The following is a 26,775-nucleotide window of genomic DNA, read 5'->3' on the forward strand; positions in this document are numbered from 1 at the left end:
AATTCAAACCTGTAAATGGCATTTCATAGTCCTTTAACTCCTCCAACTGTCTGCAAATGTGTGACACCACGATAGCGCTGTCCATTTTCCCAAATTTAATTTTTTTTGTTTGCGTTTTGCTGAAAACTGTGTGAGGCATGGAAACTTCTCACTGGTTCCCTTGTTCGAGGATTGGATTACTTCAAGAAACGCCTGAGTTAGAAAACACTGATCCTGCCTCTCTTATCCATGAAGGAAAATCGTCTCAACCAGCACAAGAAAATGCAGTATTTCACCAGATATATCACCAGCAAATTTGAAATCAGTGGAATACGTAATGCCTGAAAACAGTCCTAGCTGAGACTCATCCAGGTGACAGCTGGGCTGCCACTTGGTCCTACGGGAGAGCTATCTGCAGCGGAAATAAAGAGCTCTCCACAGTGGCAACTGAACATTTCAGTTTTCTCCTTGCCTGTCTGGAAAGCCAGGCGTCAAGCTCGCAAATTTTGAGGCCCATCGTCACCGGACAATAATAAAACGATAAAACCTGAGGCCACCCCTCAGGTGAGGCGCCCTCAGCCCCCAGACCGAGCGCCTGGCCCCGCCCCCCCGTAACGGCCGCGGCGCCGGCGGGGCGGGGCCACCGCGGGGCGGGGCGGGGCCACCGCGAGGCGGGACGCGAGAGCTGCCCCCCCCCCCTTCGCCTCCAGGCGCCCGTTAGCCTCCGCCGCAAAGGATCGTGGGAGTCGTGGCGGCCGCCGGCGCCCTCCGCCGTCTGCGGCCCTCCTGGGAGAGCCCCTTTCGCCGCGGCCGTGTCGGGGAGCAGGGCGGGAGGGGGAGGAGGCTCCTCCTCGGGACGCGACTTCTCTAGCTGCTCGTGTGAAGGCAGCGATGGGCGGTGGAAGGCGGCGGGGCGCCTCGCGCGGAACTACGGCTCCCAGGATGCCTGGCGGCGGGGGGCAGGGGGAAGATGGCGGTTGCTGAAGTGAGCCGGAGAGGCGGCCGAGGTGAGTGCGGCGGGAGCCGGGCGGAAGCGCTTCTCCTCGTTCCGACCTTACGGCCCTCTCCTTTCCTCGCTCTTCCGATCGCTTCCTCGCTTGGCAGCGAGACGGCTGCGGCAGGCAGGCAGGCAGCCGGGCCGTCGCGGAGGGGCTCGGGGCGCCGGGCGGCCTCAGCAGGGCGCTTTCCTGGTGGGGGAGGCACGGCATACCGCTGCCGCCCTCCCCCACCGCACGTACCCGCGGTGTCCCCCTGGCACCCGACTCCGGGTGCCCTGCGGGCGCTGCTGAACGTTGTTTCGGGTGGGCCAGCGCGCCCTGCGGTCTGCCGGCGTTGGCCGCCCGCCGGGAAAGGTGCCAGAGAAGGCTCCTCACATCCAACTGGTGCTCCCCAGTCGGGCTCGGGTGAGGGCCTAAGGTCCTGCCACCGTTGTGTAGCGCCTGTATGTCGCTCGCCGGGAGGTGGGAGGCAGATGGTAAAGCAGAACCTTGTCAGTAATCGGTCTGTTCTCAGATGTTGTTAAGCATCCCTGTATCATCATCATATGTGCAATGTAGGAAGGGGGGACTGTGGATTTGAGGTTCTCTGGGTTTGATTTGATGGGCCATAACACAAGGCTGACTTACTAAACATTAATGAAACAGTATGATAGGACTACACAGTGAGCATTTTGAAATAATTTCATCTTTTACTTTAAAACTGTTAGGTGCTTTTCTTCTGCTATCAGGGCCTCTGTCATCAGCAATACCTGGCAGGTTGTGGTCATTCTAGTGGATGACCAGTACTGGGTTGATTTTCCAGGTTTCTATGCATATCATTGAGTTTGCAGCATAGAGGCATGCTTTGGATAATTGAGGTCCAGGTTCATGAATCTAATTATGTTACAGCTTTTCTTTCTCTAAAATTAATATATTTAGTGGCATATCCTATGGTACTAATTTCTGACTTCTTAAGCCTCTTTGATGTGCTTATATTTTGAAATCTTTCATTTAATAACTTCAGGTTAAAGGACATTTTGCTGAAAGAGTCGGTGTACACAGTGGGTAAGACTTAGTGGGTAAAATTTCCTTTTGAATTTGATAGTTTTGGGTTGAAGTCATGCTTGTAAGGCCCTGGTACATGGAAAAGCTTACACATTAATTTTATGTAATCCTTTTATTAACACTATTGCACATTCATTTATGGAATGTTGCTGGAATTGGATTGGTTGCTGATTCGGGGGAGAGCTCTCAAGAATGGAAATCAGAATATAGTTTGTAAATAATTGAGGACTTGTTTTTGTTATGTTTGGTGTAATGTTAGGAAAATGTTTACAGTTTATGATCAATGTTAACGTCTCTCTATTTCTGACCCAGACTTGTGCAGTCAAATAAATTTTACCATTCCTGTAAGTGGAAGGAGGCAATGGAATATCAGTCAGATTTAGCAGTTGAACTTCAAGTATAAGGAAAGGGGACTACACTTCTAATTCTAAAAGCTAAGCTACGAAATGTACAACTTACCAACAGTATCGGTGGCTTCTAATTGGCCATCCTGAGGCTGTAATGAAATAGTTCTTGTAAAGTGACTCTGTCATTTTTAAACCACTTCTAATGTTTCTTTAGATATGTACAAATACATTATAATTCCTTCTGGAATAAAGCACAAAGCATTTTTTTTTAATCTAACTTTAGTAATGTGGACATAGGAGAAGTACCTTTAATTTGTTAGTGAAATGGATATTAGGTTCAACAGAAGTCTTTAAGATTGTGGGAAAGGTTGGAAAGGGACACTCGTTTAACATGCAAAGTTTTCTCTGGGCCCCAAACCATGTGCTTAGGAGTGAGTTCTCCAAGCAGAGGTGAGGGGAGGGGAGGACGACACACTTTAGGTCCTCAGTGGAAAACTAGACATGACTTCTATTTACCTCTCTTGAAAATTCAGAAATGTTTAGTTTTGAAGCAGTATTTTTAATCATGATTGCTATCAGCAAATTGGAACCATTGATTAAAATACATATACAACGACGATAAATTTTATTTTTAACAATGATAAGCCTTTTTTCAATGTGTGACTATTAGAATGTATTTTGTGACTAAATAAAACTGTTACTCTTACATTGGTAATGTCTGGAAAAATCTTAATTTTTATTAAATAAATTCACAAATATACTGGATTAATACAGAAAAATCTTCAAATGCCTTTCACTTAAATAATTATTTAAGTGATAGATTATGCTATATGTAGTACTAAAATATGTTGTTGTAACTTCCAATTACTTCTTTTTGTACCTAGTTATATCAAAATGTTCTGAACTGTTTTTGCTCAGAGAAGTTTACTCTCTGCTATAAAGTTTACTTTTTGATGCTAGGAGAAAAAAATGTTTTGGAAGGCGCCACATAGAAACATTTCCAGCATTGTTTTTCTTTTTATACAACAAAAATCTTTCATAGCCCTTTTACTGGAGAGATGGAAAGGTTTATATTTTAAGTAGAAATATTATATATTAAGTCTATACAGTATTTATCATCATGAAAATTGACAATGTGAAACATCATCCCAATAAATACTTTTAAAATCTTTTATTCAGGCGTCAAATGCAGGAACAGAATGACTGAATGTGAAGAACTGGAAAAACCTCCATATAACTTGGTCAGACAAAATGATACCTAGGCTTTTGTGGTAACAGTTAACATGATATTGGAGCTGAAGAATGTTACTTTGTTTCATTCTTGATAAATTTTTCATATATTTATATGAAAATTGTCTAAAATTACTATCTTGACTTTTTTTTCTTTCTCTATAGCTTATTGTACTTCACAAAATTGAAGACAGATTGCTCGTTAACAATGCCTGCTAGTAAGTATTGTCATCTTAAGTATATTCTGAAAGAATATTTAGGGATGTTTACCTCAAAATATATTAACTCGTTACATTGTATATTCATATTTGAAGATGCTGGCATAAATTGTTCAAAATGTATTGTGGTTCACTTCCTATAATATGATAAATTGCCGCTGTGGTTAAATTGCAGTTTTTAGTTATTCCAAAGGCTTTTATCATGATACATATTTTTGCTGTAAAGTTTTTTTTTTTTTTTTTTTCCCTATGTCAGCTCTGTATGTGTGGATTCATTATAAATATTTTGCATCTTAATGCATGTAATTCATTGTAATACTGTAATATTTGTCTTTAGTGGGACATTCAAAACTATACAGTCATTTATTTCTCTTCTGTGTATATTATACTAGCTTTCTGAGTATATAGATGAAGGAAAAGTAACCTTATTTTCTCTTCTCCAATAATGATGGTGATAAAGAAGCATGATTAAATTTAATAGTAAGCAAACAAGCATTACTTTGTTGCTAGTTGTACCTTTTATTGATGTCCATAGAAACAGGCTTCAATATTTTTGGCTTTCTTGTATGTGGAAGAGAACTTGTCTTCTAATTTAGGCTTCTCTAGAGATTCCAAGGGATTCCTTTCATAGTGTATTAAGGAAACTTACGTTGTTAGTGTAGTGTGTTACTCTGAAGTTTTAAATTATTTGTCCTTAAAATCTGAAAAGCTCACTTTCTAGTACAGTTTCCCCTTCCCCCCCCCCCATGCAGTTCTTTCATCCCACATAAATGCACTGAGTATCTTCTAGAGTAAAATGTACAAGTGGCTGTTGGAGTGGAATATTTTCCAGAAATATTTTATATCATGCTAGAATGAGTTCTATGGGACTTAATTAGAATAGTTTGTCACACCTGCTTTCTTGAGTCTCTGTTAGTTCCTTGAAATCTTTTGACTTCTGTTTCTAATACAGTAGTTTAGAAAAATCTAGATATAAAAGTGGTGATTTGGAAAATCAGGGAAAGCCAAGACATTGGTGTTATGGAAAGACTGGATAAAAAAGTTTTGTTAGTTGTCCTGTAGACTTTAACAGAACTGAATTTTTAGAGATGTTTTTAGAAGTGAAGTTACTGCACATGAAATGCACATAGGACACTTTTAAACTCTCTTGATGTTAATTGTCTTAGTGTTAATTGACTGAAAGTTAGTTGTGTAGTCCACAGTAGTCGGAGCTGGGATGTGTTATCAAGAGAGGGAAAGAAATGAATTGACTTGTGAGAGGCTGAGCATAGGCACTTAACCAAAGGTAATGATTATTCTTAACCTTATCTTAGTAATGTTGATTCCTGCAGTAGTTGTTTGTTACATAATGGAATATCCAGTTTTTACTGATACTACTATTTATTGACTTTGAGGATATAGGGAGGCAGCTATGCATGGAGCACTGTATGGACTGATGTCAAGGGTTTTAGTCTTGCTACAGTAATACTTGGTCTATAAAGACAAAATTTTTAAGTCAGTTATCTTAATTTTGAGGTGTTGAAAGTACTTGGCTTCATTAGACTTAGCATGCCATTGCGTTAACATGTAGTCCACAGTGGAGTTGTACTGCTATGCAATTGGAGCAGCAGTTACAGCAAGCTTGCCAAAGCAATGCTTTTCTCAATAGTCCTCAGAGCTGTAGCTCTAAGGACAATTCCTCATGGGCATTGTTGCAAGAAATGCTCACAGACTTGTCTTGGTCTGAAGTTGAAATACAAGTTGCAAGTTGTGAAATGTTAGGAAGTTAAATGTGTTTTCTCAGTAATATTTTATTATAGTAAGGGTAAACTGATTTGAAGTGAAGTTATTTTATTGATTCACTTAGCTGTGGCTTATATTGATACGAAGAAACCTTTGATTGAAAGGTGGGAAAATCTTGCAATCAGATAACCTTTGCAGTAAATGTAGTATCTGTTTTTGTTTGTCACAAGTGTGTGTTGTATATATTTCCCTGTTCAAGCAATCTGTACTGATAAGTTCATTTGTCATATTACACTTTTATAATTAAAGTTTTTCTTTAAGCTTTTGTCAGTTGCTTTTGGAAATGTTGAGAATGCTTTATTTGAGGAAAAAAGCATAGCTAAATCATTTATCGAAACATTTAAGACTTTTTTGGGGGGGCATTATGTTCCAGGTATTCACACAGGGGGTTGTAAAACAGTTTGATGGACTTGATTATTTTTCAGAAACAGGTAGCCTACCTAGTTGCTTTATTCTCTTGACTTCAGTTAACCATTTAACTTAAAAAGGCAGATCTTGTAGTAAAACATTTATACTTGCTTGGTTTAGAAAAACTACCAGTGACACAAGAAAGAAACAAAGCTGTATACTATAATAAGGTAGTTTATCTGTCGTAGCTGTATATGTGATTGTTGATTTAAATTATTTAATTATTTGTAGTTTCCCTAATTTCTGTGAAGTAAAAGTAACTAGAAGGTAGAAAATTTGAATTAAGTGATTGTCCTTTTTTTTTTTTTTTTTTTTTTTTTCCTTGGTAGTTACTACTTCCAATTAGGTTCCTTCATAGTCTTTCTGGTTGTTTGTTAGTATTTGAAATGTTTTGGGGATCTTGTCTGTTGCACTTTTGTTGTTTTTAAATGTTAAGGGAGGGATGTTAGAGGGGGAGTGTTTTGGAGGTGGAGATCGATAACAGACTCCAAAGACACAAGGATAAACAAACTCTTCTTTCTTCTTTTTTACTGCTTTCCAGTTTACTTTGAAGATCTTTTCAAGGAAAAGACAGATAATTGAGTGACAGAATGCCTATTATTATAAAGCAGAAAATCAACTTTGTCAGCTGTTTTCTAATACTTTAACAAAACCCAAATTTTTTTGAAACCTTTAAAAATTACATTTAACTAAAATCCTCTTACTGAGTAGAGCTTCCTTGCAAAGCATCAGGAAGAAAATAGCACTTGGAATGTGTTGAAATATGAGTGGCTTCCTAACTCATTTTAAGAGGCAGATGATCTTTTGACTTTGAGTTCTTTCTCTGACAGCTGTTCAGGAAAATTCAGAATTATCTTTTGCAGTTCTAGTTTTGATTCTGTGTATTGTAAGCAGTATCAAGAGAGATATTAGTGAATAGGTAAGGTTTGCTTTCAAAACTAAGAAAGGCTTATATTCAAAACCCGCCTGGACGCAATCCTGTGCAACATGCTCTAGGTGACCTTGCTTGAGCAGGGGAGGTGGACTAGATGATCTCCAGAGGTCTCTTCCAACCTCAATTACTCTGTGATTTTCCTATGAAATACAATTTTAAAATACCGTGGTAGCTAGAGATACATTTCTAACTCTTTTCATATGAATATTTAAGGCACTAACACATTCTATTTTTTAGCAGAAAGAATTAAGTCATAGCTCTAAAGAAGCTTTCTCCTCATTTTGCATATAGCATGCTTTTCTCCTTATATGAAATGTATTTTTCAAGTAGTCCCTGATGCTATCCCTGGGCCCCAAATGGGGCACTCATTTAATGAAGTGTTTTTCTTAATCGCTTTAATTTTTGCGTGCAAAAATGCATCTAATGAAAGCTTATCAGTTTTCTGGTCAGCATTGTTGACCAGAAACCATTTAGGATACAGTGTTAAAATAAGCACATTATAATACTGTGCAAATTGTATTTTGATTATTAGAGAAGAGTTACATGGGGGAATATCTCAAATCTTTATGTGATACCTTGCTGTAGTCTCTTAGAGGACTATAAACAGTGGGAGCCCTGTGTTGTCTGTCACTAGAAGCTTTTAACCTAAGTTCTCTCCTCCTCCCCTCTAATTTTTTATTTATCAAACCAGCATAGGAACTTTAAAAATAACTGCTAAATGGGAAACTGCCAAATGCAGCCAAATCTTACCTACTGAGCTGATCTTAGCAAAGATCTTTCAGTCAGTGAATGAAAACTCAGAATATCTGTAGCTATTATGTTTTAGTTACAAACACTTTTATATAATGGATTCTAATAATGCACAGTAAATGCTTTAAATATGTAAAAGCTTAGGTACACTTTTTACACCTAATCCTTAGATACTGTCTTTTCTATTACTGAAAAGAGAAAGTAAGAACTCATATTAAGGTATATTTTGATTAAGCTAGAACCTTCCTCCCCCCTCAGGAACTTGTAGCAGGAAAATTGTGCTTTGTAGCTCTTGTTCCTTTTGCTTCTGATACTATAATGAACTCTGTGTGCCAAAGAGGTGGTTGCCTCCATATTCTTAAATGAATTGGCAGGGATTTCTTTTAGATTTGTTAATTTGGAGCAAGTGCTCATTTTGTTGCTTTCTTTTAGCAGTTAGTTCTCTCTGTGTATACATCATGCAAAGTTAGTGTTAGAAGCCACACCACAGAAAGTGAAAATCACATGTAGTAGCATATTGCAAATAACTATTACAAACAGCATTCCTCCCATACACTGCAATACTCTCTTGTTTGCTTTGTAGCATGCTTCAGTGTAGCCAAGAAATGAACAACTTTGTCTTGTCTGTTGCTTATCAAAACCCCCAAAGTTTATTTCTACAGCTGATGTCATTTATATGTGTGCACAGTCCAGACATATAGCTATTTAGGAAATCAGGTACCTTGAACTTTATAAAGGCTTAGAGATCAATGAAATCAAGTGTTTTAAACTATACATACACTTTAGTGAATATTAAAATGTAGCATAATAGTTTATTTTCAATTCTTATTGAAATAGTGCTATCGTTGTTATTTACAGAAATTGCTTTGCGACTGGGTTTTCCTATCAGTCGATTAACCTTCGTGTGCAGCATTGTTTATTATTGATTTCTCAGTCATGAGACGAAAGGGTAAGAAGGTTCATGCTGATTATGCATGCAAGCGCCCTATTTTTTAATGCATGGTGATAAAGGAATTGATTTGGGGGGGGGGGGAAGTTTTCCACCATATGATTGAATGCATGTCTCTCTAGGGTTAACTGTGCTTTTGAAAATGCTTTAGCCTGCCTGTTATGTAGATGTTCTTTCCCTTCCCACTCTACCACAAGCAATGCCAGTGATTTTTTTTTTATTCCCCCCCCCCCCCCCAAAAAAAAAAATGTCTGTCTTGTGAATTACTGGAGATAAAAGTTATTTTTTTTTACATTACTCTTGGCTTTCAGTGAGTGCTATTTCATTTTCAGAAAGTCACATCATTCAGGATAAATTCACACAGGAATTAGACAGGAGTGAGTAGAAAATTGGGGTAAGTAGATAGAGGAGATATTTTTCCTCATCTGATAGCATGTAGATTTCAGTCGATTATGTCCAAAGATAAACAGTGAAGGATTCTGTTATTTTAAAGGTGCTTGGCTGAATAGCCCAAATTCATTTCTGCTCTGTGGTTCCGGAGTTGTTATTAATAAAGTACACTAGTAGTTTTTTTTCTTTCCCCTGATGTATTAAAGGAATGGTCTATGACTTTTATTAGTAACCCCGTTGGTTCAAAGAATACAAATCTTTTGATACCCAAAAAGAGGTCAGTATAAAACTCTTTCAGCACGGGGAAAACATTATGATTGTTTATTAGAAAAGAAGTACATGAAAAAATACAATCCTTTTTTTGCACAGATGTATTGAATCATAAGACTTCAAGTCAAGATTTATAAATTAGGAAATTTCTTAACTTGTCTAATTGCAATACATAAATAGATTTAACTAATTTGTTTTACTTAAGCTTCTGCTCAAGAGAAATGCAAATATTTCATAAAATCTGTATTTCTGTAGAGTGAGTGTTGCAGTAGTCAGACTGATATGTTCTTACTACATAGCAAAAGACATGTCTAATAATAAAGAACTCTCTAGCCTTTGATAATTTATATGTGGAAATAGCAGAGCTGATGGAAATATAAACTATTGAAGTACTGATAATTTGTGTTTAAGAACTCTGAATTCTTTGAAATATTAGATCATTTTTCTAAACTAGAAGCCTAGCATTCTAGAGTAGGCATTTATATCTTCTGTAAAAATGAGCAAAACCCATAACAATGATGTGAGGAAAAAGTAAATATTTGATTTCAGAATAAGTGTTTACTTCAGTTCTTTTATTTTTTTTTTTATAAAATGTTTGTAACAAAATATGGAGCATCACAGCCTCTAAACTCATTCAAATTTTTATCTTGTTCCTGTGTCAGTTATTTCAAATGTAGTAATTTCTTTAGATATATAGGTCTGGATGTTTTTTTTCCCTTCCCTTCCCCCATTAAATTGAATTTAGCAGACCAGAACATTTCAATCTCCATGCTTACAGGGCAAGAGTTCCCAGCAGTATTAATCTTGAAATAATTTTGAATGAATGAAAAGGCAGATGGGAATGTTCCAGCCTGAGTCAGGTCTGTTCTTGCAAAATCGTTTTTCTGTGTGCTTTGTCTTAACTATAAAACTTACGAAAATAACTTCCCAAGTAGTAGAAGAATTTGAAGTGTTAGACTGGTATTTCTATCAGTTCATGAGAGCAGCAGCCCAACTCTTTTTCTAAAAGTGGTCTTAAATTGTATCAGGTAGAAGAGAAAAGGTTAATTCTTTCTTCCTTTGAAAATTCAGTTGTAGCCAAACCTGTCAAATTTATTTTGCTGTAGACCATTTAAATCTGTATTCTGTGACTGTTTCTGTCCCTAATTTTCTAATGCTTGTAGTTTCCAAAATTTTTATCTTTATACATTTTTAACAGTTGCTTTGAAATCTTGAAGCTAAAGTTTAGAATATGAGGAATTATAAGAAATAGAGGAATTGGGCTTTAAGCAAACTTGCATAACAATTTTTTTCATACTGAGGTTTTATGTTTGTAGTAATGCTGATTGAGTTTTCCTGTTTTAGACCATCTGTGGATTAAGTTTGAAACAATGATTGCTTTATCACCGAAGCCAACTTGTGGATTTTGCAAAGCTTATAGAGCTATAACATGTTTTAGTATCTCATGTAAAGCCTGAGTAGAATTTTAGGCCCCAGGATTTTCCAAAATAATTGGTACCTGTGTAACAGTAATCTTACTTTTGATGCCCAGCTTAAGACCTATTAAAGGACACTTTTTTCTTACAAAAGAAAAAAAAAAGGGGGGGCAGAGGCACAACTGTATGTAAATTGTACTTGGACATATTCAAATATTTTGCTGTTTGACAACCGTGCTTTCTCTTGAAATGGGCTCCCAAAATTTTTAATCATGTTTTGTGAATGCTTATTCTAGCTCTTATCTGAGAATCTCAAATCAACTATGTCACTGTATTAAATCAGTTCTCTGTCCTTATGTTTTAAAACTGTCAGTATGTATGGAAAATGTGATGTGAAAATTTATCTTCACAGATATTGTATTGGACTCTTTCAGTAGTTCTAAGAAATACAGAATTATTTCTGTAGTTAAAACAAGCTCTCTCACTTGCTATAAACTGGGAAGGGACTTTAAGATGCCAACATCCAATTTGGACATTTCATATGCTGTGAAATATGAGTAGTTACTACAGTTAAGAGCTGTAGCTGACATCACTGAGGTAGCAGTATTTTCATGTGTTCTTACAAATGCAGGCTGGAACCAACATTTTCTATATGTTGCTTTTTTCATTTTCCTCCAGTGTATTTGTAAGCTTTTACACTTAACGTCAGCATTAATGTTTCTTCAGGCATGAGTTCAAAGTTCTTCAGAACTACCAGAACATTGCTTTTGCAAACCGAATTTGATGTTGGAATTGTGAATGGTGAGGAGTAGTGGTGCTTATGGGTAAGAGCTTGCATTGCTGAAGAAGACAATGAGTCTGTGTGCCCACAATGTTCTGTCTGGTTTCTACAGAAGATTAATGAGACACCTGAGACTAGATGACTAACAATATGTGTGCATATATATAACTATTTATTTGTATGTAATTATATACCTGCCAGTCTTCTAGACTGAGCAGTTCAGTCTGGGAGCAGACTGCAGCAGAAAAAGAGCATAGCCCTTAGGTACTGAAGATGCACAATAGAGGTTTTAGCTGCCTCTCCGTACTTTGTACCGGTGACTAAGCAGTAATGATTGATGTACTGTATCCTAACTCTGCCCAAACAGACATAGCTGGACTCCTCCAATCAGAGAAACTACTCTGTATTCCTCCACGCAAACGTCTTGAGCCTACAAAGAGTTTGACTTCCGTGTGCTATGCCAAGTTTGGTCACCCTTGAAGGGATAGTGCCTTCTCTTTCCCCTCCCTTTCTGCTTTAGTCTGAAGGTCTGCCTGTAACCCGATCCTGTACTGATTTAGAAATAGCTTGCCATGAACTCAGTATACGTTTAGAAATGGTGGTACTATCACATAGTTTCCGCCTCCCCCCCTGCTCCCTTGCTTTTTTTCCTCTCCTCTGGGCTTGTCATGTACAATTTGTTTCCTGACTGTGAACTATGTACGGAAAGTGGGAATGAAAGTAGTTCTTTACCAAATCTTACCATAAACTACTAGCTTACCGAAACTAAAGTGACAGTTGTCACGAGGGAGACCTGTGGAGGGAGTTGCATATCTGAGGAAGGTCTTGAAAGGTTGATTGCATACTGTGGCTCAGCTGCAATGTCTGGCTGAGGGCCAGCGCCTTTGCCGGTGGTGAGTGTGTGAGAATGCGTTGTGGGGAGAAGGGGTATGTCCCAACATTACCAAAGGTGGTCCTCGTCCTGAGGACAGCTGGTATGTTCTAGGTGAATGGAAGACTGTTCATGGGACAGAGGTGGAATCTGTAGTGTTAGTGTACAGTACTGTCACCATGGTGTTAGCCTGTAAACTACTGCATGTTAGGAGAAGGGGGCCATCACTATGTCCTTAGTGCAGAAGCCTCTGTGGATCACCTGCTGTGGCAAGTTACATACACAGCTTACTTGGGTCACTGGGACTGGACAAGACACACAGGGTGAGGACTGGGCAAGATAGTTTCTAACCTAGTGAGTTGTTACATAGAAGAAATCTTCCTTGGACATGGAAGAATGTCTTTTAGCAGACCATGTGACTTCCTCAGCTCCGAAACAAATGTCCCAAATCCCCTGGAAGCCTCAAATTCCCTTCCACCCTCTCAGCTCAGTATAGGAAATCTGTATTTTATTAACCTTGCTGGCAGTCCTGAATGCCAGCACAGAGGATTATCACTACCAGCTGTGATGGAAAGGAGTCACAGTGATTTACCTAGCTGTGTCTTTTCTGGAGCAGGAATGGTGATATTGGACAGGTAGATTCTGCTGTGGATTGTCCTGTACTATCCTTGGGATGCAGGGCAGAGAATAAAAATGATTTGCAGACTTATTAATGAGTTCTTGTCCCTACACAATAGTTATCTATTGGTAACCGTCTGTGTGTGTGTGTGTGTGTGTGTGTGTGTATGTATATACATACACATGCTTTTTTATTTTTAAACTTTCATAGATCAATTTGAAGCTTACTAAATGTGAGATCAATTCTTAAGGTCTTTGGAATAGTAAACAACTTCGTTTCTGAGTTATGTTTTTGTAAGCTGTCATTGTATGTTTACTAAAGCTGTGGAACTGACCTGAATATTCAAAGGAAATGGTGTTAAAGTAAGTAGGGATGATCTGCAAGGACTGAATTGATTTGCAAGGTATAAAATGAATTGGAAGTTGTGCTGATGACGGTGAAGCTAGCTAAAGCTTTGTATTATTGTTGCAGCCAGTGATGGGAGGGAAGGAACCATACATTATTTAGGACTGAATGTGTAATTGAAGGGGAGCATGTAGTGCCTAAGGACTGCAAAATTGCTATTAACATAGCACTTTTAAAACATGAGATTGAAAAGAACCTTGGTTTTGAAATATATTAATTTGTATAAACTTGTGACAATTTTTGAGGGACAAAATGAAAGGTATTCCTTAACTGAAACATTTTGTAAACTTTGAGGAAAATACAACATAAAATCTTAAAAATAAACTAGGAAAATGAGAAAGGAAAGTTAGAGAAAAGAAAGTTAGAAACCTTGACATAAGGCACATTAATGAAACTTCCTTTTTGTGTTCCTTTAGTAATAGAAATAAATGACCTTGTAATGGCCAACATAATGTGAAGATAAGTAAGAAGCAAAACGTATAATGTATTGGAGACCTGCTCTCACTAGAACCAGATTATTTTTAGACATTCTTAATAATGTATTAAAAATAGAGAGCTCTGATACTGTCTCAGAGTAGGAAAAGTGAAGATGGTGTGCAAAAGAGAGAAATGAACAAGTAAAACGCAGTTACCGTATGAAAATAATAACAAAGGTAGGAGAAAGGAGGAAAAATAGCAGACAGCACGGAAACACTGCAGGCAATGGAACTTGTGAAAAATAATGAAACTGGAGAACTTGATGTAATGGAATACACTTTTTAATGGATTAGAAGCCTTTAAAAGTCACTGTCCCAAAGATGTTATCTTCTCTGGAGATTTGTTTTAATTGCTAATGGTTCTGAAATGAATACTTACTGAAGAAGCTTAGTGGTAAGGCTTAAGCAGCTAGATTTTATTTTTTCTTCTTTTCCCTACTTCTTACTGATAGCTTTGTGCTTTGTCATTCATAGTTTTCACAAAAAGCTTATGTGATAATCATTTTTGCATACATCTTGTTGTAGCCTGCTGTATCTCTGCTAATGTTGATTCGAGTATGGGAGCACACATCCTGAAGTCATATCATACTGAAATTAACTTTATATTTCAGAACCTTGCTGCAAAAATAAATATCAGGGAGAAAATTGTTAAGTTTGTTTCAAATCAACTACGAGCACCAAATAATTTTCTAGAAGAAATGAACAGTTGCCGAACCTAGATAATGGATGAAGTTTTCTGTGTTTTTGACTGAGATTTTGCTGTCATTAGAGATCGGGAGTTGACATCAAGATGATTATTATATTTTCAGAACAGAAAATCAATCTGCATGTTAGATATTTTCTTCCTTTCTTTTTGATGGGGAAAGGCTAGAAACCAGCTGTTCAGAAGTCAAATAGCACTAGGGTAAGATGAGAGTAAAGGCAAAGCTGGTTTGGGGGATGGGACCTTGTACTGTCTAGATGATGAGTCCTCTGTTCTCACTGGGAATGCGTCAGAGGGACACTGTAATGACTGATCAGGACGTCTGTACAGCCGTTGCTCTTTTTATAGCAGGTTGAAGAATATTTTTAAGCTTTTTTGGCCAGAATAAGTTCCTTTTTTCTTTCTTTCTTTTTTTTTTTTTTTTTTAATAATGGAAAGGGAATGTCTTTGAAAATAGTTTTAGTTCCGAAATGTATGCATCAACATTAGCAGTTCAAAACTAGTCAGCTATAGCTAGTGTAGTGGTGGCAGTGCTATTTTATGCGCCTTTCTCTAGGTATATGGAACAAATTTGTTTGTTTACATTACTCAGATAAGAGAAAATAAGTAAAATAAGTTTAATGCATAGACAACTATTTTTACATATGTATATTGAAGTACATCGAGCATCCAGATAAAATCTTTATAATGCTCTCTTTCTTTGTTGATAATAGTTAAATAGAGAGTGATCTGTAGATATAAACTAAACTTTTGTTTATCAAGACTACTTTTTTGATAAAGATTCAGTTTTCTTTTTTCCTTTTTTTAATCTTGGGAGATTAAAAATAAAGATGTGGATGACTGCATCTGTCCAAGCTTGGGAACATAATGAAGTTTTTCAGTAAGTGAATATGTGATCTTTATTCAGATTGTTATTGCTCTGAAAACAGTAGACAGCAGTAATAGAAAGTAATATTAAACAGCATTGGAAAGATATTTGGAAGAAACTGTACCATAGGATAGCACAATCTATTTGTTTTCTCTTTTGCTGTTTTTTTGTTGTTGTTTTTGTTTTGATAAAATAGTTTGGCAGCTTTAAACTTGATTTTTTTGTAATTGTAATTTCATACAAAGAGATGTAGCAGTGACTGTTTAGCATAACTTGTGAAATTCCTGTGTAGCTCAGTGTTTTTCTGAGTTTACAGGCAGTAAACAGTGGTTTATTACCAGTAACCTTTTCAGACCAGAAGTTCAGTGAAATTGTTATTTTATTATTGAAAATTACTATTTGCAATTTCATTAAACATAGAAGCTCATATTTTTTTCAGGATATATAGAAATACTTATATAGGAATTTTCCATTCATTTTATCCAAATAGATGTAATGTAGGAAATAAAAGGATGAAATGTTGGAAAGAAATGCAGTCAGAAAGTAACTTTTAAACTGTTTAGTCCAAAAGGGAATTTATTCTTGATGCATCACAAAATCTGAGAGTAAGGATATTGTATTTAACTTACATTTTCTAATACCGGCTTCTTGAATTCTGACCTATTGTTAGAGATAGTCTTAATGAAATTAACCTATTAGCTTTTAAAGTGGCTATCTAATTTTAAATTAAACTCTTGTGTTTATAAAGCCTTTATAGTCAGCAACTTAAAATAAATTTTTGTCCTGTGCATTCAGTTTGATAAGATCAAGTGAGTATATTTTGCTAAAATATTCATCATTCTACAGTAATATGTTGCAGCTGAATGAACACAGTTTCTTCTGAAACTATACTGATTACTCTTATTCACAGAAATAATAAACTGTATTCCAGGGAAGCTGAAATAATGGAACTGTATTCACAGTTTACTGTAATGAGCTGAGAATCACACGTTGATAATACAGTACAACTTTTGTCTTTATCTCTTCTCTTTTCTTGTGCCTGGCTTGTTAATAGAATTCGATACTGAAGTTTTTCACGTGTGTGTTGGCTTTATGTAGATAAGCGTACAGTATTGGAGTGCCCTCGTGTGAAGTAACTCCTTCTATGCGATTCTGAGAGAGCAAATTGCTGAAAAAGGACAGAGCACCTGGGGAGTGCAATCATATCCAAGATGAGGCAGTATGTTCAAGTTCCAACTGTTGAGCAGGAAAAAACCTATGATTATAATTCTACTTTTGAACCAAGACCATGTATATGTTTGGGTAGGTGACATTACCATTTTCTGATAACATGGGCTCTATATGTGTGTGTGTGTGTATATATATATATATAAAAATATATATATATATCTTTTTAACTGATAATGTGTAGAATAAATGCGTGTAAAAAGAAGTGCCCTTAGAGTGGATAAATTAAGTACAGCTTTAATATGTAACATACAGATTACAGTATTCCTTAATAGAACAGAACGTGCATTTTCAAACTTAGAAAATATTACTGTTGTCAAAGTAAATACTGAACTATAGTTTAAAAAGTTTACCGTGGCATCATATAACAGTGAAAAGTTCTCTGTAGATACCAGTTTAAGTTTTTTATTTACTTGGATATAATGATGAAGAGGTGTCTTTCACAGGGAGACCATTAAAATGCAAATTATGTCTGACACTGAAAGGAAAGATCATTTTTTGGGTGATAAACCTGCTTTGTTCCAACCTTGATTGGAACAAGGTTATTTTTACCAAGCTTAGTGTTTGTATTCAGCATAGATACAAAACTGCTTATTAGTGTGAAACGAAACTGTTTTTGTATCAAATTTTATCTGGGTTAAGTCTGTATCCAAGAAGTAAGGAATCAATTTTCAATTGCATAGCTACTTCTGTTCATGTATTATGCTCTAGATATTAGAAATAAATTGAACTTAAAAAAATTATACTGAAAATATTTCACTATGTTAAGACTTAATTAGTGTGTGCTTTTTATTCAAAATGTTTTTAAATTATGTTTCTAGTAATCTTTCATGTTATATCAAAACATAGAGTAATGATAAAAGTAATTATACCTCAAAATCTATCATGACTAATTATTCTGTTTTTTCTATATTCTTTGTAGAATCTGTCACTCTTTTTCTAGTTGTGTTCTACTTGAATATCTTTTCTCAAAAGAGCTTTTGAAGTTGAAAGTTTTGATAGATTAAGCTGTAGCTTTTTAACACTTGAACATGCTGTTTAGAAAATTCTTTTAATGGCATTAAAATTCATTTTTGTGTTTTAATGATAGATCATGTTTTGCTCTTTGTTTTAATAAGCTGTACTGTAACCGTAGAACATAATGGTGTAGAAAATGAATTGAAAACCTGGGACAGGGAGAAGAAAATTCCTTCAAAGCTTATGTAACTTATTGTTAGGCTTTTGCAGGGAGCTCAAACTTCACTGTATAGTATAAATTTGAAGAACAGCGTTTGAACACTATTGAGTTTCTGTTAACTGAAACCATTTGGTAAGGCTGTCAGAGCTGCTACTCTGTGATCTAGTATTTCATTCTTCTCAAATGAGTATCTGTATCCGGTCATTCAGTTTTATGCTCAATTTATGTAATTGCCATTGTTCTTAAACAACATTTTAAGACTTAATTTGTAGTTCTTTATAAAGACTTTTTTCCTTCTGTCACTTAAAAAAGGACAAACTCTAAAAGTATTTTTAATTGCCTGCATTCAATGCAGTACTTTACAATGTTTCATGTTCTTACTGTGTTTTAGATAGCTGTGGCAAAATGTTGTACTAAAATTAGTGTAAGAGTATTTTGTTATAAATAGTAGCAATAAAATTTATTTTTTCCTCTGGACCAATATTAGTGGTATATAAGGTAGAAGAGCCAGGTAGGAAAATACAAATGCAAAGAATGTTGAACCAGGTGCAGAGCTGCATGACTGACTCGGAAACATTTTACAATATATGTCTTGTTTGGTGCATTTTAATGTCCTGTATGTGAACGTCCTAGTATTGAGTGATATATTAGACACTACTGAGAGACAGTCCTATTCTCACATCATTAATTACTTTATTTTTAAATACTACAAAATGCTGCTTTATATAAAATGCACTTATAACTGTGTGAATTGTATGCAAGACAAGTAGGTTTTTAACATCTTTTGATACAATATTACCTGTATTTTCCAGTGGCATGTGAAATAGCCTTGATTGTAGTCACTTAGTGCCGGTAGTTTTTATGTAAATTTAGGTTTTTATGTTGGTTAGAATCTAGTGAGTAGAAGGAGGTGTTAATAAAGATGAAGTCATATGAAGAGTTTGACAGTAGTGACGAAGTACTATTTCACACCAAAATTCTAAGTATAAAGTAGTTTACTGCTTGAGAGTTTGTTTATCCTTACTAGAGTAAGCTTGTAAATCTGATTATCTTAATGATGATATTTGACTTTGTATGAATCATGAATTGAGTTAAAATACCACTGAAGAGAAACTAAAGTCAAAGTCTTGTTTCAAAAGCATAGGTCTAGGTTTCAGGATAGTTGCTATTTAGATAAGTTGCAAGAGTGAAGTTGTCGCACAGTAAGCAGGATTCAGTTTTCTATTGAAAAGAAAAGTGTCATGTCTGGAAACAGGTGGAATGGATGGGGCAATACCTGTTTGGCTACTCTTATAATGAAAAAGAATACATTAGAGGAAATCTGTCTTGAACCTCCCAGACTGTCTGATTAAATATGGTTAAAAACAACATACCGAAGAAATCTTTGTTAGGTAAATACAAATTCGGACATCTTTGTCTCATGCTTCTTACTAACCTGCAGAATTTCCAGATACATTACAAATATCAAGGTTTTTCCCTGAATAAACTTTATTCTTTTGCCTATTTTGAATTGGCTAAGTGCTTTATACTTTTTGGAGTGCATAATTCGATACCTTTCATAAGGTAATTGTAAGATATTTAGCTACTCAGAGTGCTGTAGGTATTGAGATATGAGAGATGAGACAGCCACTGATCTTTGTACGTGCTTGTGAATAATATGCCTTTTCATCTCACTGGATCTTGTGCTTCAGAGCATGTCTATTTGCAACCTGACTAATTAGTTAGTCTGATAATGTTTCCGTACCTGAAGCAATTTAAAACTGTATTTTCAAACCACTTAAATACCATGGGAATAAATCTGCATTGGTAAAGGAATTGGACAGATAACTAGAAACTTTTCATTTTTTTATGTTACATTTTTACTTCAGATGGTGTTCCTGTTTGTATAGATCAGAATTACTGCAAATACCTAGTAGTCCTGAATCCTAGGGAAAAATGAAATGTATATGTTTTGTAAGTTGTATGTATTGTTATGATAATCTTTTAATGTATTTGAGTATTTGTAGAGGAGAAATGAGGTCAGCAAAATACCTTTCTCTACTTTAAGTGACCACTTTTGTCTGATCGCTAATAAAATTGTGTAATAATTATGGGAGGGGTCGTTCTGTATATTGTAGTTTGTACTGCTTTATATAGATACCTGTAGTAATGCAGCTTTTATAACTGGCACCCCCCCTCCCTTCCCTTTTAAGTGAAGTACACACAAGGTATGTTTGCTTATGTTAGAAATGCTCATTTAGAATGAAGATAAAACAACAATTAAAGTAGTCTTTTTAGTATTTTTAAATTTTGAAGTTCTGTTTTTCAGGGTATTTTTTCAGTATGACTTGAGGACAGATGTATTTCTAAGGTGCATTGGTTTTTAATACCCAGGATGCTTACACGCTTACTGTTTTTAAAACTTCATAGAAAGTATATGAATATTTGCAGTAATATGTAATTCATGTATAATAGATGACAGATGGTGGGGAATGGAAATGTTAGATTCATTAAAATGATCTGTCAGACTGATGAACTTGCTTCCTTTTTTGATGTTAATCATTGATATGAATGTGGAAATCTGATATTTTATTTGGTTAACAGGTAACTCTAAGATAATGATTTTAGTTGAGTATATTAAATATTGCCAAAATACTTATCAAATGGTTGGGAAGATAGTGATTTTGATAATGCTTATATAAGGATAGTGAAGATAACAATGCTTCCCATAGGTCCATTCATTGCACCCAGAAACGGAGAAGATTTGTTCAGGAATGTCCATGGGTCAAAAAGAATCCAATTAAGCATATTTTCTTTCTTCATCTGTTTTGAAAGCTACAGTAACTCTTCAGTGATAATATTGCTCTTAAAGTTTGCTCTTGTATCACTGTGGGAGACTTTTTCTACAAACTGCTGGCTATATATTTTGGTTTACTGGTCTTGGAGAAGTTGATGAAAAAGGTGGCAGAACTTTAGCTGTGAAAGGTACTGTAAAGGCACCCTGTGGGTCACAGGAGGAAGGGTAGAGGATTTTTCACCTGAACTAAAGCTTTAGTAGTCTGGCTTTTAGTCTGGTTAGAGCAAAACAGAGACATTTCAAACACTAATACTGTTCCTCACTTCATCTTATGATTTATTATATCTTGTATTCAACTGATGCTTTTTCCTAAAGCAAAAGCATGAGAGATGAGTAAAGCTGCATTACAAAGTGGTTTTGCATATCTGACTTCCCAGTCACTTTCAATGAGCTTGATTTGACTTAAATGTTGATGGTAAAAGCTACTGTATTCACAATATTTTTTCTCTTTCCTTGTCGCCTAGCTACTTAAAATGAAAATAACAGTTTAAAAAACTTTATTCTGAAGCCAATTGGGCTAATCTCTCTGCAGGAGTATGCTGTTGCTGTGCCGCTTTGCGACCTCGCTACAAACGTCTGGTAGATAACATATTTCCTGAAGATCCAAAAGTAAGTGATGACTTAAGTTTTAAGTAATTGATATTTAAAAATATTTTAGTTAGTAAATATTGTTTAAGCATTTATCTTTTTACTATTTCTTACTATGTATCTTTTTTATAAAAGATCTTGTTCTAAAAGGTAGCCTTCAGTTACCCCATGTGTTATCCTTGTCTAAGAGAAGAAGAATGAGGAAATAAAATATTTAAACTAAAATCTTGTTTGTATATAAGATCAGTTCATTAAAATTATGCATTAAATATATGCAGACTTTGAGGGCTGTGGGAAGGAATTAAATTGTGCCAGTAGCATAAAGGTATACCTCAGAACTGATGACGCATTTCACTAAATAATGCTTTTGGCTGAAACATGGGGAAAGGTAGTTTGTTCATTTTCTACAGAAATGTTTTACTTAAACTGCTGATTTTTACATTTGAGCTATCAGCAATTTTTTTTCAAAAGTTCTATTTCTTTCGGTTGCTTATTCCAGTCTGTAGGAATCAGATCTTTGAACTTTGAGTAGACAAAAGGAAAGACACTTCAAAAGCTTTATATCCTTTTTTCATTTTTGTGGTTTTATATGTCTGTTTTTAGGATGGTCTTGTTAAAGCTGATATGGAGAAGCTGACTTTCTATGCAGTTTCTGCACCAGAAAAACTAGATCGAATTGGTGCTTACCTGGCAGAGAGACTGAGCAGAGATGTTGTCAGACATCGCTACGGGTAAAGAAATAAACTGCTGCATAAAAATAGATGCAAACAACTAGCTGCATTTCATGATCACTGTGCTGATCTAGCTTAGGAGTTAAGACAGATCTAGACCCTTGAATGTCATTCAGGGTATGGAGAAATGAGAATAATTTTCTTTTCAGCCCGATTGGGCTATGTTATATTTAAAATATGAACTTAAACTGTATCATATTCTGAGTCCTGTTTGAGTGGGAACTTTGAAGGAATGTTGAGCAGGAATATTAAGTGTAAGAAGTTAAGTGGCAAGAGCTGGAAAAGAAGGGAAGTATTATCTGTAATGGGTGATCATTTTTAGCATTACTTTTTTATAATTTTGCAGAATGTGTAAATGGTTGTTCTCTCAGATAATTCATTTTGTTTATTCCTTTTCTTTATTCTTTCTTTTATTTGACTTGCTTTCTGACAGTATAGATATACTGCTAACTTTCCATGCTGAGATTTTAATAAGCATAAGAACTATGGTTTAGAAAGTTGGAATTCATAATTAAAATATGGTGGGGGGAAAAAGAAGATTGAACTATATTTACTTTAAAACCAAGTAGAGTGGATTTTGACCTTCTAAAAACATTCTTCCAAAACATAGGAGAAACTGAGAGAATTTCTATTTAAAATATTTTTTTAAATGCAGGAAATGCCAACACTGTTCTTAGATCTTGGGAGGGATTTTCTTTCCACCTGTTCTTCTCTAAATTCTGTAGTTTAGTAGTAATAAAGACCTTGAAACTGATCAAATTGAAGTAATGATAAATCAAGCACATATGCTTATGTGAATGTCTCCACAATTTTTAGGTATGTTTTAATTGCCATGGAAGCACTGGACCAACTTTTAATGGCTTGCCATTCTCAAAGCATAAAACCATTTGTAGAAAGTTTCCTTCATATGGTGGCCAAGCTTCTGGAATCAGGAGAACCAAAGCTGCAAGTTCTTGGAACCAATTCTGTGAGTAAACTGAGATGCTGAATCAAATCAGAATAAATATTTGCTTGTTTGCTAAGGCACAAAAATTTGAGAATTGACAGAGTACCTGCCAGTTAACATGAACAGAGAAGGTTCTGTATGTTGGAGGATTATCAGTTGGCCATATTGCAGTTGGTATTTGGACCTAAATGCAAAACAGATAAAGCTGAGGGCAAAAAAAAACCTGTTTCCTTTCAGTTTAAAATACTTTTGATGGCTGGGCTCATCACCTGCACAAATGATTTCTTACGGAAGAAACAGAAAGCTGTTCTTTGATTTCATATTTTTGAATCTTTAATACAGTCCTCCTGGAGTCATTGCATAGGTAAGAGTGGTGTTTTTTTGTAGTCCTGCAATGAGAGATGATGTGAGATAGAGGACATAACATATTTCTCCACAGTACTGACACTACTAAGCAACATTCCTGTCAGCTGGAAAGTAACCAGGGGGCAAAAACATTCAGCATTCTGACCGCACCATCTTGTTAGCCCGAATATTTCATCATTCGGATCCAGACTTGAAAGACGTAACTGAAAGTGTCAGGATGAGAATTTGAAGATAGTTTTCTGCACTAGAAGAGTGATGGATGGGATCACTATTATGGTTCTGTCAAATTTCCATTACAGCCATTTTATTTCCCAGTTTACACTATCATTCTAATAAATTTGCAGCATTGTGAAGTGAATTGTTCTGACTCTGATTGCTTTTACATGAGTGAAAGAGTAATGCTTGGATTTCATGTTGAGTGCCATTGCTAGCAGTGTATGGGTTCTCTGTGGATTTTCTAAGACTTTCAGACCTTCCTTTAGGCATGATTCCAAGCTGATGGAATTAAATGGAGTGGCAGTTTTGGGAAGCAGGAAGGTATAGAGTAGTGCTACTCTGGAGTAGAATTTCTTAATGTAGTGCTTCCTTGGACTCCAAACGAATAGGTCAGCTTAACTGAGAATAATACTAATTTATTTATTTGAGCCAGATTACTTTGTTTCTTTTTGTTTTGTTTGTAAAATAATGCCTGCTTGAGACCTCTTAGGGTCTTAGCTTTGGAATTTATTTCCTGGGCTGGCAAATAGCAAGATGTACGTCACTTGTCTGTTTTATGTCCTCAGTGGTGAACAGTTAATATCGGCCTCCACTTTGATGTACAAGATACATGTCTCTTCTGAACAAATACATTACTGAACAGATGTCCATGTTATGGTCATCTGTTTGATATCCCTGTCAATTCCTAAGGAAGTCTTTTATGAACAGAGCAAGTCAATTGACTTCCTAAATTAGGAGATAATTTGTGTTTGTCTCTTGTAAAAGTCAGTAACCAAAAATAATTGTTTTCATAAATAAGCTGTCAAATTCTGTAAAAGCAGGAGACTGAATTGTATGTGTCTCTGACATTTCAAAGGTTTATTTTAGCCTAATTATACTAATTTTCCTAGACAAATTCTATAGTCAATAGACAGAACATATCTTTTTGTGTTGACTCCAGAGGAGCAAACTATATTGGCACTGACAGACTGCCTTTTTCTGAGGATGGTGGCCTGCCATGCTACTTAAATTTGTCTTCAGACGTGGAGAACTTTGCTATCACTTCTACCATTTTTTTTATTTATTTTTTTCTCTCTCTTTCCCCCACCCAAAGAAAGGAAAAAAATGAGTTTGAGAGTGTAAAAGTTACTGAATAATCTTATATATACTTGAGTTATTCTTTTGTGCCACATTAGGAGGGAAACTGGTATTGTCCAGAAGTGAGAAGAGTAAGTTGTATAAGAAGTAAGTATTTTTAAACCAGTGAAAATCAGACAGCCTTTGGAAAAGTTTCAGTGATTTTTTTTAATTATTATTTTGGTTTGTTTTTTTTAAGGCTGAATTCAATTTTGGTAATACAAATTTAGATAAATTCTACATATAGGGAATGATTATGGCAATGAATGTCTTTTAAAGTGTGTCTTGATTATTTTTCGTTCAAAACTGATACTTGAAACTTTACTGGAGTACAAAGGCAAATGTGTGTCAAGCAAAATTTGACTGGCTTAGCTGTGTTATGAGTTGCCTCATCCTGTCTTACCCCTGCCTCAAAAAAAAAAAAAAAAAAAAAAAAAAAAAAAAAAAAAGGAGAGAGAGAGGAAAAGCACAAACAGGTTTTACTTTAGCTATGTGGGCTCTTGCGACTTCTCAGAAGTCAGGATTTCACATAAAACAAGTCTGAGTGGTAAATAACATCTAGTAGCTTAGAAGCTTTTAGATCTTTCTGAGACTTTACTGTCTTCAAAGCTTTTCCTGTGGCTTCCAAATCTCATTTTTTTTGGAGACAGAACTTGCTCTACTTACTCCTTTATATCTAACAGAGACCCAAAAGATTAGCTCAACTGTTTAACTTCTGTATTTTTTTTTAAGTTAACATGCTTTTATAAAGCAAATCTGAAGAGTGCTGTTTTAGAAAATATTATTTCTGCTTTTCATTTAGATACTTTCATGCTTGATCTTAAGGTTGCATATAACTAATTCATATGACTAATAAGTTTATGTCTATAAGTTTAAAGTAGTTATTTTGTCAATTTACATATATTTCTTAGAGCAGCAACTTTTTTATATGTAATGTAATTATAAATCTAATTATACTGACAGACTATACTGACAAAACAGGTGAAATTTTATGGTGGATACCTTGAATTTTATTTTATTTTTTAAGTAATAGACTAGATTTAAATCTGACAGTTGGTCTTTTTCTATTATGAAAGATATATTTTTACTAACTATGAGATAGCATCTGCTAGTGCAGAAACTAAAGAACTGTGGTGAGAAGAACTGAGACTTCTTTGGCTTAAGTAAGCTTTGGCTTCTTTGGCTGAAGGCTGATTGGCAATAAGCTTTAGTACTTGGAAACTAATCGCAAAAGTAAATTGAGCTCTCTAATCACCATTGCAGAACCTCAGTAACAAAATATATAGAACATCTATATTTCAGTATAATAATGTATGCAACATAACTATATTAGCTGTATTGTTTAGATCTTTAGTAGTTATTACAAGAGCAGAATTAATGAAATAGGCTTGTTGTTCATATTTAGAGGTGAAGAGCTCTCTTTTTGAACTTGTACTGCAAAAAAATCTCCAACACAAGCCTTTTTCAGATATGTATTCATCTATTAAACTCTTCTAGTGATGATACTGAACATTTCTTTAGAGAGCAACTGGTTGAATATAATGGGTTGTTGTAACTTGCTTTAAGGTGATAGTTTTCTTGTGTGGAGAAAACTCATTTGAATACGAACATTTTAAGACAATCTAGAATGTTGACTTGGTGGATTCTTCTGTGTATTACTAAAACACTGTTTTCCATCTGAAAAATAATATGTATATTATATATATCTTCAATATTGTCCCATTTTAAATTGTTACCACAAATGTTCTCCTCAGCTGGTAGAATGCTTCATTTGGAAGGACAATTTCTTCTTAGTAGCAGTGAAACAATGTTACTATTAGTGCCTATGTTGGTCCTCCTGTGCCTTAGAAGGTTCATTAGTCATCACCTTGTTTATTTTGTAAAGTAGGATGAACAGTATCTCAAAGAAAAAAACTCACCAGTCAGTACTTAATACAAGATTTTTATATTTGTTAGTGTTGGTGTACGAAAGCAGTTGTTATTGGCTGAACCAAAGTTCATATTAAGATAGTGTACAATGTCAAGACTGTAAGGAAAGACAGGATTAATGTGCCCAGTAGAGCGCTTATTTGTCTGTCTTGGTTGTATGCAGCATGCTGATCTGGAAGTATGCGATGGCATGTTGCTTTTGTTAC

General features: G+C 35.5%; 1 protein-coding gene across 6 annotated transcripts in view; it reads left to right on the plus strand.

The window, feature by feature from the left end:
- The first annotated feature begins 736 nt into the window (after positions 1-736).
- Positions 737-26,775, plus strand: part of EFR3A (EFR3 homolog A) — a 73,912-nt gene continuing 47,873 nt past the window's right edge. For 3 of the 6 annotated variants that reach the window (XM_062570627.1, XM_062570629.1, XM_062570628.1), the window contains exons 1-4: positions 16,602-16,739; positions 21,210-21,286; positions 21,869-21,996; positions 22,813-22,963. In XM_062570627.1, the coding sequence (XP_062426611.1) occupies positions 16,649-16,739; positions 21,210-21,286; positions 21,869-21,996; positions 22,813-22,963 (447 nt within the window). In that variant the 5' untranslated portion in view covers positions 16,602-16,648. Of the gene's footprint in view, positions 987-3,763; positions 3,817-8,548; positions 8,640-16,601; positions 16,740-21,185; positions 21,287-21,868; positions 21,997-22,812; positions 22,964-26,775 lie in introns of those variants that run through there. The other 3 variants (XM_062570631.1, XM_062570630.1, XM_062570632.1) reach the window with 3 other exon arrangements.

This window comes from Rhea pennata, chromosome 2 (assembly GCF_028389875.1).
Source record: "Rhea pennata isolate bPtePen1 chromosome 2, bPtePen1.pri, whole genome shotgun sequence".
In the NCBI taxonomy this organism is placed as follows: Eukaryota; Metazoa; Chordata; class Aves; order Rheiformes; family Rheidae; genus Rhea; species Rhea pennata.